The 16,698-nt window shown below is 37.1% G+C and overlaps 1 protein-coding gene across 3 annotated transcripts in view; it reads right to left on the bottom strand.

Moving 5' to 3' along the window:
* The window catches only part of cntn4 (contactin 4), a 145,805-nt gene that overhangs the window by 79,872 nt on the left and 49,235 nt on the right, over positions 1-16,698 (bottom strand). For all 3 annotated transcript variants that reach the window (XM_064305309.1, XM_064305308.1, XM_064305310.1), the window contains exon 4: positions 9,792-9,967. In XM_064305309.1, coding sequence (XP_064161379.1) covers positions 9,792-9,967 — 176 coding nt within the window. The remainder of the gene's footprint in view (positions 1-9,791; positions 9,968-16,698) is intronic.

Here is a 16,698-nt window from a genome sequence, read left to right as displayed (position 1 = left end):
CGGATTGCAAACAGATAAATTAGTTTTGAGTCGAATCTGCAGCTCATATGTAACATTTTGAAAAATGAAAAGGAAAAACAAAATAACAGCAAAGTGGAGTGACGCTTCATTCTCTCGTCTTTCTTGATATTTCTTCAAAGAGAATTCCATTTCTTTGTTTTGCAATATTACTGTTAGGGATGATGGTTGTCGTAAAGCCACCGAGATTACATTTTTTTAGTGTACAGGTACAGTACTCTTTTGTTCCGTCCTCATCAGTAAAAAATGATGTCTTGCAGGCTAGATATGCAGTAGGAACATGACAGGATGGCATGACAGAAATAAAGGACAGCACTGATTTTTGGTGAGGGATGAGCATCTTTTGCAGAATAAAAAAGAAACGGAAATAGCCAATGACATCTGTAAAGAGCAGGGATCCCCAATCATATCTGAAAAGGGCCGATGTGGGTGCAGGTTTTTGTTTTAGCCCACCACTATAACACCTGATGCAACTAAAAAAGCAATCATGGTCTTCAATAAAGATCTCCATAAGTAGAATCAGGTGTCTTAGTGCTGAGATAATACAAAAACCTGCACCCACATCGTCCCTTTTCAGAAAAGATTGTGAACCACATATACGATGAAATCATGCATTTGAAATGCACGTTATACCAATCGGGTTAATTAACCATAATTAACCTTGCTCTATAATATACTCCATACCGTTATGTCACCTCAAGCAGTATAGCAGGCAGTATAAAGCTTTGCTTTCAGGGCAAATCAATGGTAAATCTGCAGCACTACAGCCATCTCCCTTTGAAACAAGATTGCTGATTAGTTCTGCTTCAGGAATGGATTTAAATGGAAAATTACTAGGCTCACTGATTTATGAAGAGTACTATAAGGTCAGCTAATAAATGTCATATTGGCTATGGGACAAGTCTATTAAGAGGCTGGCTTTAATTATTTCTTAAAACATAAATCTCCTTTTAACCCTGCAACACGCTTTTGCTAATAGCAATTTTAAACTCTTTAGCCCTATTAGGAAAAAAAATGCGATTCAGCAATTGATGTGCATATACCTCAGCAATGAAACCTTTTCTTCAGGGATCTCTAAAACAAAATAGTAGAACAAGTGGGACTTATACTACTGCCATTGTGGATAATTCAGTTTTATATAGTTTTTTTTCTGCTACCTCCATCAAGAAATATGCCATAATAGGATAATAGTAACCGCTCACAAACCCCTCACACACAATGCTAATCTGATTAATGGTCTGTATTTATTGGATTCATTTAATGTTCTTAATATTTTAATAAAAGTGCTATAATTCATTTAAGAGGCCCTTAATTTTAATGGCGTTTTCTCAATATTTTTGATAGCGTACCAACTGGTAGTTGGTAATATATTTTATTTTACACCTTAAAAAAATGCAAAACAACTTTTCATTCACCACCATTACAAACAAAATAAATGGGTGCCTGTAGCTGGAAATAACAGAGCATCTGAGGACTGTGGCTCTTTTGTACCCCTGTGCTGCTCTCAGACTGGGTTTTCCAGTGGAGTGGTCTGGAGCGCCCTGCAAGTCATTTTGACTGCAATATGGTTTGAATCAATGACTTGCAAATGTCCTGAGCATGCGGGCTCTCAGGCGAGTGTGGTTCTTAGTCTAGAGGGTCCAATCTTGTGACGGAGGAATGGCAACAAAGAGTTTTTGAGTGGCATCGAACCCACTTTCATCAAAACGGGGGACGGGATATCAGATAAAAGCCTGAACGAAGCCAGAGCCTGGAGAACAAAGTGGACAAAAGCATCGGACATCTAAGGTGCTGAATTAATTAAAAACAAGAAGGTATTTTAGAATCATTTTGGGTTTCTGTGCTACAGATAAAAGCAGCTGGAACTTCAAGTAAGCACACCAGGCTCACTTTACTTGGAGAGTAGCACAATCTCAATGGCAACCCCTTTTTGATAGCCAATGTTTTAATAAAGACAAGGATACATCTTGATGGAGACAGCATATAAAAGGAAAACTAAGATCAATAAAACGACTAACAAATGAAGCTAGATGTCAAAAATAATGTTTTTTTCCTGCCAGTGAATACCTAAATCAAGGAAATAATTTCAGAATAAACGATAATTGTGCTTTATCTTGAATCATTTCCATTCATTAAGTTCCGTAAGCAATAAAATACACTATTATTTTGACGCAGAGAATGACCATACAGACTGCACACATCCATATACGCAACAGGTGCCTGTTAATTTTGTGTCTCTGAACTGTTCATTATTCTTGATGTTACAGCAATGCACTTTAGATTAGAAATATATTTACTTTTTTCTATATAAAGTATTGTCTCTATGTACATATAGACTTGTTTTGACTATATAAAAGTATGCTCTTGAGGACTGCTTCATAATGACGCCCAGGATATACATAAATGTCACTCAATGTTAAGGACACAATGTGTTGAAGTTGAGATAAGTGCTTAATATAGATGCTAGTTAATATTGACACTGAAAAAAACACTCCTCCCCCCAATGGAAATATATATTTTATATATGCATTTTCACAAAGAGTCCCATAGAATCCCACTAATTTTAGTAAGAGATGATTTAATGTGATATTGTACCCATTAACATCCATTATGGTAAACACGATATTTCTATACTTATAGTGATCCATGTTCACCTCAGCACACCATCAGCCCTGCAATATGAGCACTTTAAATGTCACTGCACATTATCATAACTCATATAAAGTGTCTGAATACAAAGACAAGTCATTCATTAGATCTGCCCACTGGACTTAATCATGATTATGTTCTTCGGGTTATGTTACTCTCTAAAAGGATGATTTGGTGGAAGATTCCACATTATTACCCTTTCAAGAGTAAATTATCAAAAATACTAAAAAAAAACCCCAGAAAATACAGCCCATTGATCTTTACAGCCACTCACAACAGTTATCTATGCATAAATACAGTGACATAGACAGTAGTATATTGAGAAACAATGGAAAAATCCAACAACGGGAGAATAAATAAAAATGTAGCTTAGTTCAGTGCACTTGCAATTACAGGATTTCATGACTAGAAGTAATAGTAAAAATGAAAAGAAAAATTCACTTGTTTTTCACTTTTTGGAAACAGCCATTGCTTTGACATGCCTTCTGTTTTAAAAGTAAGCACTGTAACTGGATGTTCAAAGTCCCTGGAAATGATGCAGACATATATAATCGCATGGTTTTTGTTAGACATAGGACTGCTGAAAATGAAATCTTAAGTCTGTTGCTATTAATGATCGACAGCCTAAATAAATAACATATATTACAATGCATTAATGGTTGGTATATTATTCTGGAGTGGAGCCAAGGGAGCAGCTTTCAGTTTATGAGATCCAATAAATAATATTTCAAAGGAAAGCTACTGAACTTCAGGATCGTGCAGAAGAAGTAGTGTATATCAATATTCAACCAAAGATCTGAAAGACTACATGGAATGATAGGGCCAAAGGTGATTTTTTTCTTAGAACCCTACAAGATTAATCAGCATGAGAAAGCTCCACAAAGACTGTGTAATGCCACTCAAATTACAAGATGGCACTCTAATAATAGCTAGCTATGTAGCCCATGTGAATATGTGATTAACTACCCACATGGGCTATATAGTGGTTGGATTTCCAGTGTACAATGCATTTACTTTGGTTTCTTATTTCTTAAAATAATGGGGTTTCATAAAAATCATTTAATTGTAAGTGAATAAGTGAATTAACATGATATAGAAATATATTTGATAAGGTGATCTGCTTTGGTTTGGCATTCATTCTAGCTGAGTTTAAAGGTCAGCGTGGGAAAACTCAACCTTTGCCTGTGCTAAACAGCTCTGTGTACAAGGCTCCATTGGAGTTTGGAAATTTGTTGGGATGTGTAAAAGCGTGGTGATTTGTTTTTTAAAACCAGGAGACACCCTTCTTGGCTTCTGTTTTTCTGCAGTCTGAAGAGGTTCCCTGGAGATGGAAGATACTAGAGGCTCTGAGCTTAAACTACTGTTTTATCTACAATTCTATCTGCATGTTAAAGATGATAATGTATATACTGCACCAGCACCTGTTTTATTAGTTTGTATTCGTTTCTGCAATGGAAATTCTGACAGTGTCTTCCGATGTGTCAACTTCCTGGCTGCTGGCTGCACTAGTTATTTTTTTCTAAACTGCAGGAGATAGTGGCTTGCTAGACACCGCACCCTTGTGATCTGACTGAATTGTGTGTACCTTGATTGTATTCCACACTTTTGTATATTCCAAGAAATAACCCCTATTTCCCACAAACTGGTCCTTAACTATGGAAATAAAAGAACAATAAAAATGGTAAAAAAATAAAAATAAATAAAAATAAGTAAAAAAAAGTGGACATTAGCAAAATGACGGGTACAATATGCCCAGTTCCGGATATAAATGTCCCTTCTTCCACACCCTTCTAGGAACTGAGAAAACCAAACAATGGGACCACCAATGCAATATTATACTGTATGTCAATAGTATACTAACTAATACAAACAGGAAAATGCAAGGATAAAGCCCTGTTGGTAAAGTCATTAAAGAACATGGAATGTAGGAAACCTTAGATAACCTAATCACAGCTCATAAAAAGATTAACGTAGACAGAATACAATGGATGAGAAAATCAATCATAAAAACATTAATGTCCTTCACCATGAAATATGTCTCAGCAAATATACCTAGCAGCTATTTGCACTTCATTAGGCATGGATGCGCACTGTACACCGGTGGCTTTTCTGAGAGCTACACAACAGCTGAAGAATTATGTTCCCGTTTTATTTTGGATGGAATGTGGGACTACCGTAACTCCTCTGTCCTGCAAGTTTAGATATCCCACCAGTTAAAAAGCTTCCACCTGGCGACAGAAACTGCAACAGCAGCAATTCTTTCAGTTTCAAAGAACAGAAGGCAGTCACTGAACTGCACAGAAGCTACAAAAACCCATACGTGGAGTGGTGATTTTATGGGCTAGTGAGTAATAAAAGCATGTGTGTGTGAGTGTGCGTGTGCATGCGTGTGTGCGTGTGTTTGAGTGAGAGAGAGAGAGAGAGAGAGAGAGAGAGAGAGGGAACGAGAGGGAGAGAGAGAGAGAGAGAGAGAGAGAGAGAGAGAATAAATACCAAATACTTTGAGACTGAACAGTGTGGTTACAGGAGTTACACTTAATTTGTATCAAAACTGGGGAAATTATTTCCTCTGGGACATGAAGCAGTGAAATAATTGTATTATGGATCAGTTCAAAGCACATCAGTATATAAAACAAAGGGAACGTGGGACTCTATGAATGCGTGTATAAGTAAAAACGCACAACACAACTACAAATATGTTGCAGTATCAATCAAAATAAATTGTGAAAATTAATTTACCACATACATCTGTAGAGAGCAAAAAACTGAATTGGTGCACAAGTTAGATACAGTATTAATATATCACATATACTCAAAGGAATCAAGATGACTGTTCATAATTTGTTGGTAAACCTTCTTTTAAATATTGCTGTTAGATAACATCATGAATATGAAGAAAAATATAGGTATGTGAAATAAAATATGAATGTGTATCAGAGATAAACAGCCATACTGAGCAAATATTATAGTAGATAAGGAATGATTTCATCTTGAATTGTCCTATAAGCCCTCTGGAAGCCAGTGTGCTCTGTGTAGATCCAATGAAAATTACCTTGTCGAGTTATGTGTCAATATTACCTCATATCCAAGGTGACAAACTACTTTAATAACATTTTAAGAGATGCCTCAGACATCCTGGGGGACGGGGGGGACGGGGGACGGGGGGGTTGTCTGTTATATGCAATTGATTGTAATAAGAATTTTGTGCACTGGTTATGGATATCAAAGGAAAATGCAAATGTATTATTTAGTTAACAAAATGGCATTATAAGATATTTTGTGAAGGAGTTATTTGGTGGAGGTAGCACACACGGCTCTGTTCTTAACATGCACTAAATGGATGTACACGACAATTAAATTAATGAACAAACAATCTCTGGTACAGTAAAGCAGCAGAACTGAACCAGGCAAAACATACACACACACACACACACTCACAAACACACACACGCACACGCGCACATACACACGCACACATACACATACAAATATAAACACACACAGGCGTGAGAAGTTAGACGATCAAACTCAAACTCTTCAGTATCAAAATATATACATGTTAAAAAGCTGCAAAGCATTTTATACATGGTGAAACAGAAAATAGGCCTGGATCCAATGCACGCATCATTGTTAATGTTTGTTTCCCAAAAATTCATGTTACTTAAAAAAAAAAAAATCAATGTAAACTAAATATTTTTCATAATTTAAATTCATTTTTGCAGTCATGAAACTTGAAAGTGACTAATGCTTGACTTCAGTTCAGGGTCAGTTAAAAAGAGCCAATCTTGGCCATAGACTGCAGACTACATACCCATGAAAACCCATGCCAAAACAAAACAAAACAAAACAAGAAAACAAGACCAGGTCAAAGCCTAGTATATGGCTGAACCTAACACACTTCATCCGGTCAACCAATGGTGTAACTTCATAACACGTCCGACCAATGGTGTAACTTCATCACTCACTCAGTCACTCACTCAGTCACAGACATTCGTGTTTGTAGGGCGGTCCAGCCAAAAACAGATGTAGCCACACATAGATGCCAATTTGCAGGCTATAGGACTTGAGGGGATTCACCACCCCTCTTTTTTATGAGCAGGTGCATCTATATGCCATTGTACATTATGGTGTCTTTGCAACAGAAAAGAGAGTAGTCATGATTCATCAGAAGACGTGCAGGCTCCTATAACTCAGCTGCAGTTCATGCCTCAGACTGTAGTCAGACACAAACCCTTGTTCACAAGGGCATCATCTGTGGCCTGCATTAAATGTACACTAAGAGCAGTGTTATGAGATAATCTGGGCATCAGCCATCATCCAGGATATAGGCTAACCCTGAGGGTTCCCCTTCCCATTTAGACTCCTCTAATGTTTATCCCAGATGCATCGTTCACGCTCACAAACACCTGCATCAGTGGTCAACCTCTATCAGCATTAGCCTACATTTAATATGCTGTTTGGAAGACATATGATGTTTCATCACTCTTTTGTCAGAGTCAGCTGACAGTCACATGTGACAGAAAGAGGTTGGAAAGAAGTAGGCTACTATTTAACCTTGCAACAATACTAAATAAGAGTTAACTAGGAACCAGTGAATACCTCAGCATGTTCACTGAAATACACTTTTGACAGATTGTTGGGCATGTCTAAAATTAATCAATTATATAAGGTATTCATAAAATTGTATCTATATCACATTTAATAGCTGCTACAAAAAATTATTCTGAACATTTTTCATATTTCAGAAATTAGACATGAAATATTCAACTAATTTGTGAAAAAAATAGAACAGCACTAAAAGTAGCCACATTGCAAGAAGAAATAGTGACATGTTTCAGTCTAGCTATTTTGAAAAATAATAGATGGTGGTCTGCCCTTTTTTGCAGACAGAACTAGCATATACAAAATAAGGAATCGTTACCTGGCACACTTTAAAAAAAATGAGCAAGCAAAGCTGTAGCTTACACAGCTTTACAACTATTAGCACATGTAACAAACAGGAAAGACAATCTGTTTTGACATCTACAAGGTCTTACTCAGAGTCTATCATCTATATTTACAGTTGAGTTTTTTTTCTCAAAGGTATTTCATTTTAAGCATTGCTTAAGTACTAAAATAATACTTTCATAACATTAAATCACATCAGCATTAACGGATATCTTAAACAGCATTAATATTATAGAAAATAATCTCATTCATTTTATTTGTAATAGAATATAAACACAATATACACAGATTCTAGCAAATCTGATTTTCACAGCCACTGCCACTCCTAGTTATACTTCTCAATATTCAGAACTACATATAAAAGAAAAGACAGAAATTTAATGTTCTTTACACCACAATATATTCGATGTGAGAGTTATTTCCTAGGCAATGAATGACAGGGTTTTCAAAGGCAGTGCAATTAAGTCAACCCAATACATGAAATAAATAAATAAATAAATAAAACACAGTCAAATTTCTGTCTCTTAAATTTTTACTCATATTTTTCATTAACCAAAATTGCGAAGGTAAAACTCCAAAATAATTATCACTAAACAGCTCATAAAACAGTTCATAAATGAAATTATTAGTTTTAATATGCATCACTTAGAATAGGTGGCACTGATCAACAGTTATAAATAAGGAGTATTTATGGTGAAATAACATATTTCAAAATCCATTCAACCTTCAGATATTGTGAATATGTTATTGATTTGGCTAAAATGTCTTGTATGTCTGGAGAGCAAGGTTATAAAGTTATATAAAGTTATACAACACCAGTTTCACTGAAAGTTTCACTACTTACAGAAGGGAAAAAAATTCTACAGCCATAAAAGATTTTCTATCACTGCTAAAAGTCAGATAAATAATCAAATTGAAATGTGGCCTGTGGCGTGCACATACATCTACACCCAATCACCGTGCCTTAATTCTTGGACTCTTGGAGCTATTTTATTGACCATCTATTGACTGCGCATACCAACTCCACAGTTTGCACGTATTTTATTCAACCCTGTAACAATACATAATCTGGGCATTTAGTAAATGGTTCAGAGAATAGCCTACTGACCCAAACAAATAATTTTGATGAGCGGTACAAAGCTATATTACAACCAGTTTTTTTTGTTTTATTTGGTCCTGTAGGACACACAACTCCAAGACCAAAGATTCCAGCCGCCGAAAGGCATTGTAGCCAAGGTAACACCTACCATCTTTGTCAATGAATTCAAAGAAATTGGTATTTGCAATAAAGACTAAAATCAGAAATGCCTACAAATGCACGGTTCACCCATGTAAGAAACAAATAAGACAATTTACTCTTACATAATGGCAACATTGCCCTTCTTGCTTTTTCAAAGCTTGATGAAATACGCTTAACCATTGTCTATTAGCAGAAAATGAATTGATCTCTTTGCATGCTGTTGAAAATGCCACACAAGTCTTCAGTTTATATATCAAATTAGAGGATACACACTCCAATAATATCCGATGCCCTTTAAATTATTCTCTTGAACCTATGCCATTCAATCATCTTCTGAAGTTAATTAAGCAATACCAAGAGTAATAAAGAAGATGGATGGCAGACGGTCACTGGAGCGTGCCCTCGCCATGTGACAATGGCGAAAAGCTGGTAAGGTCAGACACCAGCAATTGATGGAACTGTCAATGCATCCTCATACAGGCACGGTGGTTTCCCAATGGAACTGGATCATTCCTACCCTGCATTGCCAGGCCTCGGGGACAAAACAAACATGCGTGGAGAGAAAGGACGGCCTTGTGTTGAAAGTGCCAATCAGAATTCAACCTGCAAGGGGCCCATTGTTCATTTGCTGTCGATGCCATAATTTCAAACAATTATCCAATTGAGGGTAAGACACTCCCCAACCCCAGCTTCATACAGTTTTTACTGCGCCAGACCACTTCCACACAATCCCACCATCTCTATTAGCAGCAAAGTTGGAGATGGTGTTAAGCATTAGCTATAACAGAAAGGCCATCAGAGCTCTGAGGTTCATGCTATTTGATAATACTCTGCACTTACCCCACTGAGATTTCCTTTTTTCTAACTACCAGCATGTACCTTCAAATATAAACCAAAAAAAACAAAAACAAAACAAAACAGAAAGTTCAGGACTTACATGCAAAGGTTAGACTGGCCTCTCGGCTGACAATGGTCCCAAATGAATTTGAAGCCAGGCACTGGTACGTTCCAGCATCTTCGTCTTTATTTAGACGGCTGATTCGCAGGTTTCCTCCTGATAGACTGTAGCGAGCACCTGATTTGGGGGCAATCACTGTGCCATTCAACTTCCACCTATCAAACAGAGCGGCAAAACCACAAAATGTATTTACAACAAGCAAACAGATTTTTAAAGCAATGCTTCAACTGGGTGAAGCCACAGGTTGCTGCCAGACAGAAATTTGGTTGTCAGGGAAACCATACAAACTGGGTCTGATGGATGCTGTGGAGACTCAATTATTTGAAAATAAAAGTAAACAAACAGGTGTGTCTAATCAGTTGGGTACCTGCACTGTAGCCCTGCTGACTATTTTGACTACTTACCCTCCTTTTCTTTTTTAATATGAAATTCTGAACAGTTCTAAACTAATTATATATATATATATATATATATATATAATTCTGAAATGATCACACATGCACACACACACACACAGACAGAGAGAGAGAGAGAAACTAAATACTGAAGTCTGTGAAATTAGTCATGCAGCTATTTGCATTTTGCTACCCTCAAATGTCAACACCCACTCACAACTCAAATCAGAATATGAACATAGACACAGCTGAAAACAAGATCTCTTTACCATTTAAAATTGTAGGGTATTCCAATGCAGTAAATGGTAATCTTATTAATAAATGTTAAATACAAATATTTTATTTACAACCAGGTAAAGCCTTAAAGAAGTTCATTCATAGCCATCGTAAGCATCCTTCATGCAAACAAAGCATAGAGCTGACCCCGACTTGTCCTCTCTCCATTGCTGTCTTATTTTTTTTTATTGAGCTTTTCTTTTTAGTATCCTATCATTTTACCGGAGTCAAGCATTAACAGGGTAATACATAATTTTCCAGATTTTCCCAAATTTGAGGGTTTTCCTGCTTTATTTCCTCTGCTATATGACATTGTTCATTGTAAAATCACTATCTGATCACATTTTCATAAATGGCATGATAAAAAAAAAAATATTGGATGATCTAAGTCATTTGTATTTACTGTTAGGATTATCCCTTATAATGGCTATTTGTATGTTCAATGATCACCAAAATAAAACACATAAATCTGATTATTTAATCCATACCAAGTAATTCCATCTAAACTTTAAATTGTCGAAATAAGTGCCCAAAGACAAATATACACAAATACACATCTTTTTTCAACATAAAAATAGACTGGCGAGTTCATTTTGGCACCAGGTGAAATAGCCAAATTATTTGTAAGGGTGAAAAACGAACAAGTCTGAGTCAGCTTTAAGAGAAAATTATGATTGGACCCATGCTGAGGAGTTCTGGTGATGGAATTTCTGTTCAAACTACTTTACATTACATTACATTACAGACATTTAGCGGACGCTCTTATCTAGAGCGACTTACACAACTTTTTACATAGCATTTTACATTGTATCCATTTATACAGCTGGATATATACTGAAGCAATGAAGGTTAAGTACCTTGCTCAAGGGTACAACGGCAGTGTCCTTACCCGGGAATCGAACCTGCGACCTTTCGGTTACAAGCCCAGTTCCTTACCCACTGTGCTACACTCCGCCCTACTTCTTTTCCCTGTCGTCTTCATGGGGTATACATTTTTATGCAGGTGACATTTGGTTGTTATATTGCATGGAGTAAACTGCACCAATCAAGGTGTCTGGGTGTGAGGAAGTAAGAAGGGTCACACAGGTATGGGACTCCCTTTAGTACGTGATTCTTTACCATTGTGACAAAAGCAATGCAATTATATAGGGAGATCTGTACTTAACAATGGATTCAGTTGGATTCATTGGAGCATGATAATTAATTTAATTACTATGGTTTTAAAACACATATTGCATCAAATTCACAATGTTAGCGAAAGAAAGATCTGTAATTGATTGTCAGCCCACTCACCTGTGGGCTCACCAGTGGGCCTCCTCCACAGCTCAAATTTGTCTCCTATAGAAAATGGGCTACTCCTTAATTTGAAAAGGCTGACACTCTCACTGTTCAATGTCAGTCTATGAGCCGGTGAGTGCTGCAACTTGGGACACAGTCTAATCATCTAGAATTGAGTCTGGCATCTTGGCAAAAGCTGCCATGATGTCTGTGACACTACCTACCACAAAATGCTGCCTAGTTTGAGGCCATCCATCTTGCAATCCACCTCGTCAAGCAGCATAATGGTGTGTCTTAATCATTATAGAGCAGCTATTAGACCAAATCTCGTGTTCTTAACCTTTATATTCTACACTAGAAAGCATGGTTATCATTGATGTTAGAGGTGATCAGTGAAGGGGATTATTCATTTATCAAAAGAGCAGACCCTTCAACCCTACCACATCTACAGCCTTTGTTATAATCATGTGAAAGAAAAAAAATCAATAATGGTAAATTCTGCTATGGCTTTGTGGAACTGCAAACGCATAATTTATGTAATGTACAGCATGTGAAAGCACAAAGCATTTACATTTTTTTATCAATAATGTCCAACCCCATTAAGATGAACCCAAGGAGAAGGCTTTAAACAGATGAGTAAGCATTATTGGGGAGTTTTAATCATTTTATTGGGAAATGGCCATTGCAAATCATGATTAGGGCTCGGCTGATTAGGCCCTGATTATTTCCTTAGAGTGAGTGGAATAATTGATTGTCATTATTGGGCTGTAGACTGCTACACAAATAAGTAATCTGTCAAAAGTTTCTTCAAAACATCTTCCTCCGAAAGATCAAGGTCTTCTTGTGAAAGTAAAGGAAGTTCATTTAAAGAAACACAAAAAGGAAACAAGATCAAGAAAACACAATTAGACCTAACATAAGAACACCGTCTCACCTATCAGCCCCTGCTTTATACATGAATGGCTTCATCATTATTAACTGAGTGGAGATACTGCTTGTCAAAAACCAGACAAATGCAGGCAAATACCCACTACAAAGACACATAATGGAGGAAATGAGATAGTGCTGTAATATGGACTGGATCTTCCTGAAAATTATGTTCACTCATTAAGATGCACTGAATAGGCAAATTACAAATGACAATGGGATGACTTCAGTTACATTTATATTTGAGACATTTAGCAGATGCTCTTACCCAGAGAAACTTATATAGCTTTGCATACAATCCATTTATATGGCAGGATATTTACAGAAGCAGTAATGAATACCTTGCTCAACATATAAAGAGAGTACTTCACTGGGGGTTCAAACCAACAACCTCAAAGTTACAAGCCCTGGTCCCTGATCATTATACAATGCTGCCACTCTGTTTGCGGAGAACATAGCACCTGATTCATGACATTGCCTCTCAGGCAGTAACTACTTGTAATGGGCTCCAAAAATTACAGGTTTCTGCCTTCTGTGCTGCAAATGTCATCTAACTTGTAATTTAGAGGGCAGTTTTCTCACATTCTCCATGGTTTCTTTTGTTTGTAACCCCTTTGTGCTCTGTGTGGGTTGTCAGCCATTAATTAAGCCATTACATCCAATATATACCAAGAGACACTTTTCAACAACATCTGATTAAAATATACTGCAGAATCCGTCAATTCTGTCCAATAAAACCAGGATGAAAAAATTGTCACTGTTCAGCTGACATTAGCACTATAGAATACAAAAATGTTGTAGACATTGATAGTAAAAATGATTTATTTAGTTTGTATTTGCCTCTAATTAATCAATGTTTCCATTCGGTAAACACGTCTTATGATATTCACTGCTTAATTCATCTAAAAAATTATTTTTTTCCCAGGCTTGGGTAAGTGTGCTGGGTTATTGAAGGAGATACATTTCTACAGTGCACGTTCAGTGATTTGTTCACTGAACGTACACAGTGAACATGAGCCCTGAGTGACAGACAGTCGCTGAGTCACTCAAGCCCGCCCCTCTCCCTCTCCCTCCCTCGCATGTCTTGAAGTCTCGAAGTAGGAAGTAGTACCAATTATTTTATTTAATAATTAGGTGTCGCGAAAATATGTGCTGTACATAATAGGGTAGGACTTTGTTATAGCAGCTTTCAGTTTGCAAACGGTGTCTTTATCCAACTAAATTCTCAGCTCACTGGCTTATCCTTCACGAACGACCGTTCTCAGTTCACTAAGTTAGCAAGCTGAACTGAACGTTTGGCTTGTTTCAGTTCAGTGAGTGGGACTACGCAGTCGGAGCTCCGGTCAAGCAGTGAACGATTCGGTGAACGAATCTTTTGAACAAATCTTTTTAATGAACTGATTCTAATGATTCAGTACACTGAAAAAAATTGCTTTGCCCATCACTAGTTAAAACCCAATCATTTTAAAAACTAGTGTCCTAGCAGGAACGGAGGGTTCGCTTCGTTACAGTTTGATTTTAATATTATAAGGACCTTTTACCTTTCGTAAAGTAATTGTGATTAATGCATGGGGCGACATAGCTCAGGAGGTAAGACCGATTGGCTGGCAGTCGGAGGGTTGCCGGTTCAAACCCCGCCCTGGGCGTGTCGAAGTGTCCTTGAGCAAGACACCTAACCCCTAACCCCTAACTGCTCTGGCAAATGAGAGGCATCAATTGTAAAGCGCTTTGGATAAAAGCGCTATATAAATGCAGTCCATTTACCATATATAAATGCAGTCCATTTAATGCGGAATAGAATATAATGGGGCTTTAAATCAGTGAGGTACACTAATGAAATGCACTAATCTATCAACATTTAAAGACATAGTTAATCCAAATAGTATAACATTGGATTATAATATAGGCCTAATGTTACAAGAAATTAAACAACCATCTCCATACCCCTTCTCACCCATGCTACTCCTCTTTTAAACTTGCCCGCCACAGACACAAAATCGCCGAACGTGATCACTCTGACATGATACACGCTCAAAATGATGATAGCACTGTCACACACATGCGTACCACGATGACATTTTAACATTTAAAGTGAAATACTGCTTTCACAGCTTTTTTAACCTAGTAGTTATACATCAACTTGGAACATCACAAAAATATTGAAGTATATTCCGTATTCCAGAAGACACAAATAAGCCTCCAGTCAATTGAGCCAAGTGCAAATTCAGGTCATTTTTTAGTGATTTGAGTGTGATTCGTGTCCAAGTTTAAAAATAAATGAATAAATAAATAAATAAAAATATTTAAGCTGTAGACCAACATAGATTTTAAAATCCCCCTTGGTTTAATTACTTTAATGTATAACATTTTTCTTTCCAGGAAGTATTCAAATTAAAGATGAAATGCTTCATATTTCATACGAGTACACTTAATTTCCGAGCATGGTTAGTCAAAACTTGAGGGTGTAATCACAGCAACAACAATGTGGATATCTAATTTTCTGTTTATTTTTCTATTGCTTTTAATTTACCCTGCAGCAATTTAACTGAGAATCTAAGTGAAAAAGAATGCTTTGGTAACTGTTATCAGCTTTCAGCCTCAAAGCAAAGGGCAAACACATTTGGAATTCCTGGTGCTGGTTATATACTGTATATATTTTTTTTTTTTCAAATGTTACAGGAAAGTATATGAGACTAAAACCTGCTTTATGCAGATTGCAGTAGTGAGTTCCACCTCCAGGCCTAATAACAGAAGCAGACTTATAAAGCATACTCCAAACTTGCTTTGAGCTCCATTTGAGCCCTAGCATACTTTTCATTACAGCTTATTTTCCTCTAAAACAAGTTCTGAAGTGCATATCGGTGACTCATAGGGAGAACCCCTCCAGTATCCTGTTGTCAATCACGTACAAACCACCGCTCGGCCCACACTACAGGTCCGTACAATTAGAGGGACGTTACCCCACAAATCGCCTCATTTCATCCTGACCTCACTTCCACCCCCAGCTCTCCACAGACCCCCATCCATGCATTTCTAGCCTTATTAAAATTGAATAGCAGGAAGGAGAAAGGTCTATACACTCACATAAGTGCACCAGCAGCAGTTCAGAGGCTTTACTTTCGAGCAAGAACTACAATAACATTAAATATTTAACTGCGCAATGAACAATATTACTTAGACTATCATAGTCCTTGTTACTGATAGGATGTGAAGAGCTTCTAAATGTTATAAATGATGGGGGAAATGCTGCTCATCAGCTAAACCATTTAAAACTATAAGGCAAGATGCTTCTGTTGAAGGGTTTTAGCTCAAAGCAATTGAATCCATTAAATATGCAAGGAGCCAGCACGTCTGATGGTGAGAGGGCACAACAGTTTACTTCTTAGAGCCAAAAATCAAATTAAAATCAAAAATCTAATATTTTGGCAATTATGTTACTGTTGGAATTATGTGCAGTGCAATTTAATTATGCTCAGTATTTATATAAGCACAATGAACATCACAAATCTCATTCTTAGTTTTTCTTTCTTTTTTCATCAGGTATATAATTTTAGTTTTCTCCCAATACTACTAAGTTCTCCCCAGCTGACCACAGCCTAAGCTCCATCGTCATTGTGTTAGAGCAGCATCCTGTATGCTGTGTAAGACCGCAGGCGTTCAGCTGAACAGAGGAGTTGCTAGTGCATGATGAGGTGGGGGAAGGTCTGGCAACTGAAACCCTTCCTTCCTCTCTTATAGCCAACCGTGTGCTGCACCAAGTGACTATGAGTTGCAGTTGACTGACTTCTGAATCATGTTGTGCTTCACTGGAAAAAGAAGTGATTTATGTGAACATTCCCATGATTTCAGTCTTAACTTTAATTTTGCACACAGTGCGTCAATGTGTGGAACAGAATGGCTGAATGTGAGATTTGATGTGGAGCTACAGTATATGGACCAATTCTATTTCTAGATCATTGCATACCTGGGCATGACCTTGTTCTATGTGAAAGACACTGTACTGAACAAAC

This window comes from Anguilla rostrata, chromosome 13, assembly GCF_018555375.3.
Source record: "Anguilla rostrata isolate EN2019 chromosome 13, ASM1855537v3, whole genome shotgun sequence".
Lineage (NCBI taxonomy): Eukaryota > Metazoa > Chordata > Actinopteri > Anguilliformes > Anguillidae > Anguilla > Anguilla rostrata.
Note: the sequence above shows the minus strand (reverse complement) of the source record. Positions and strands in the feature narration are given on the sequence as shown.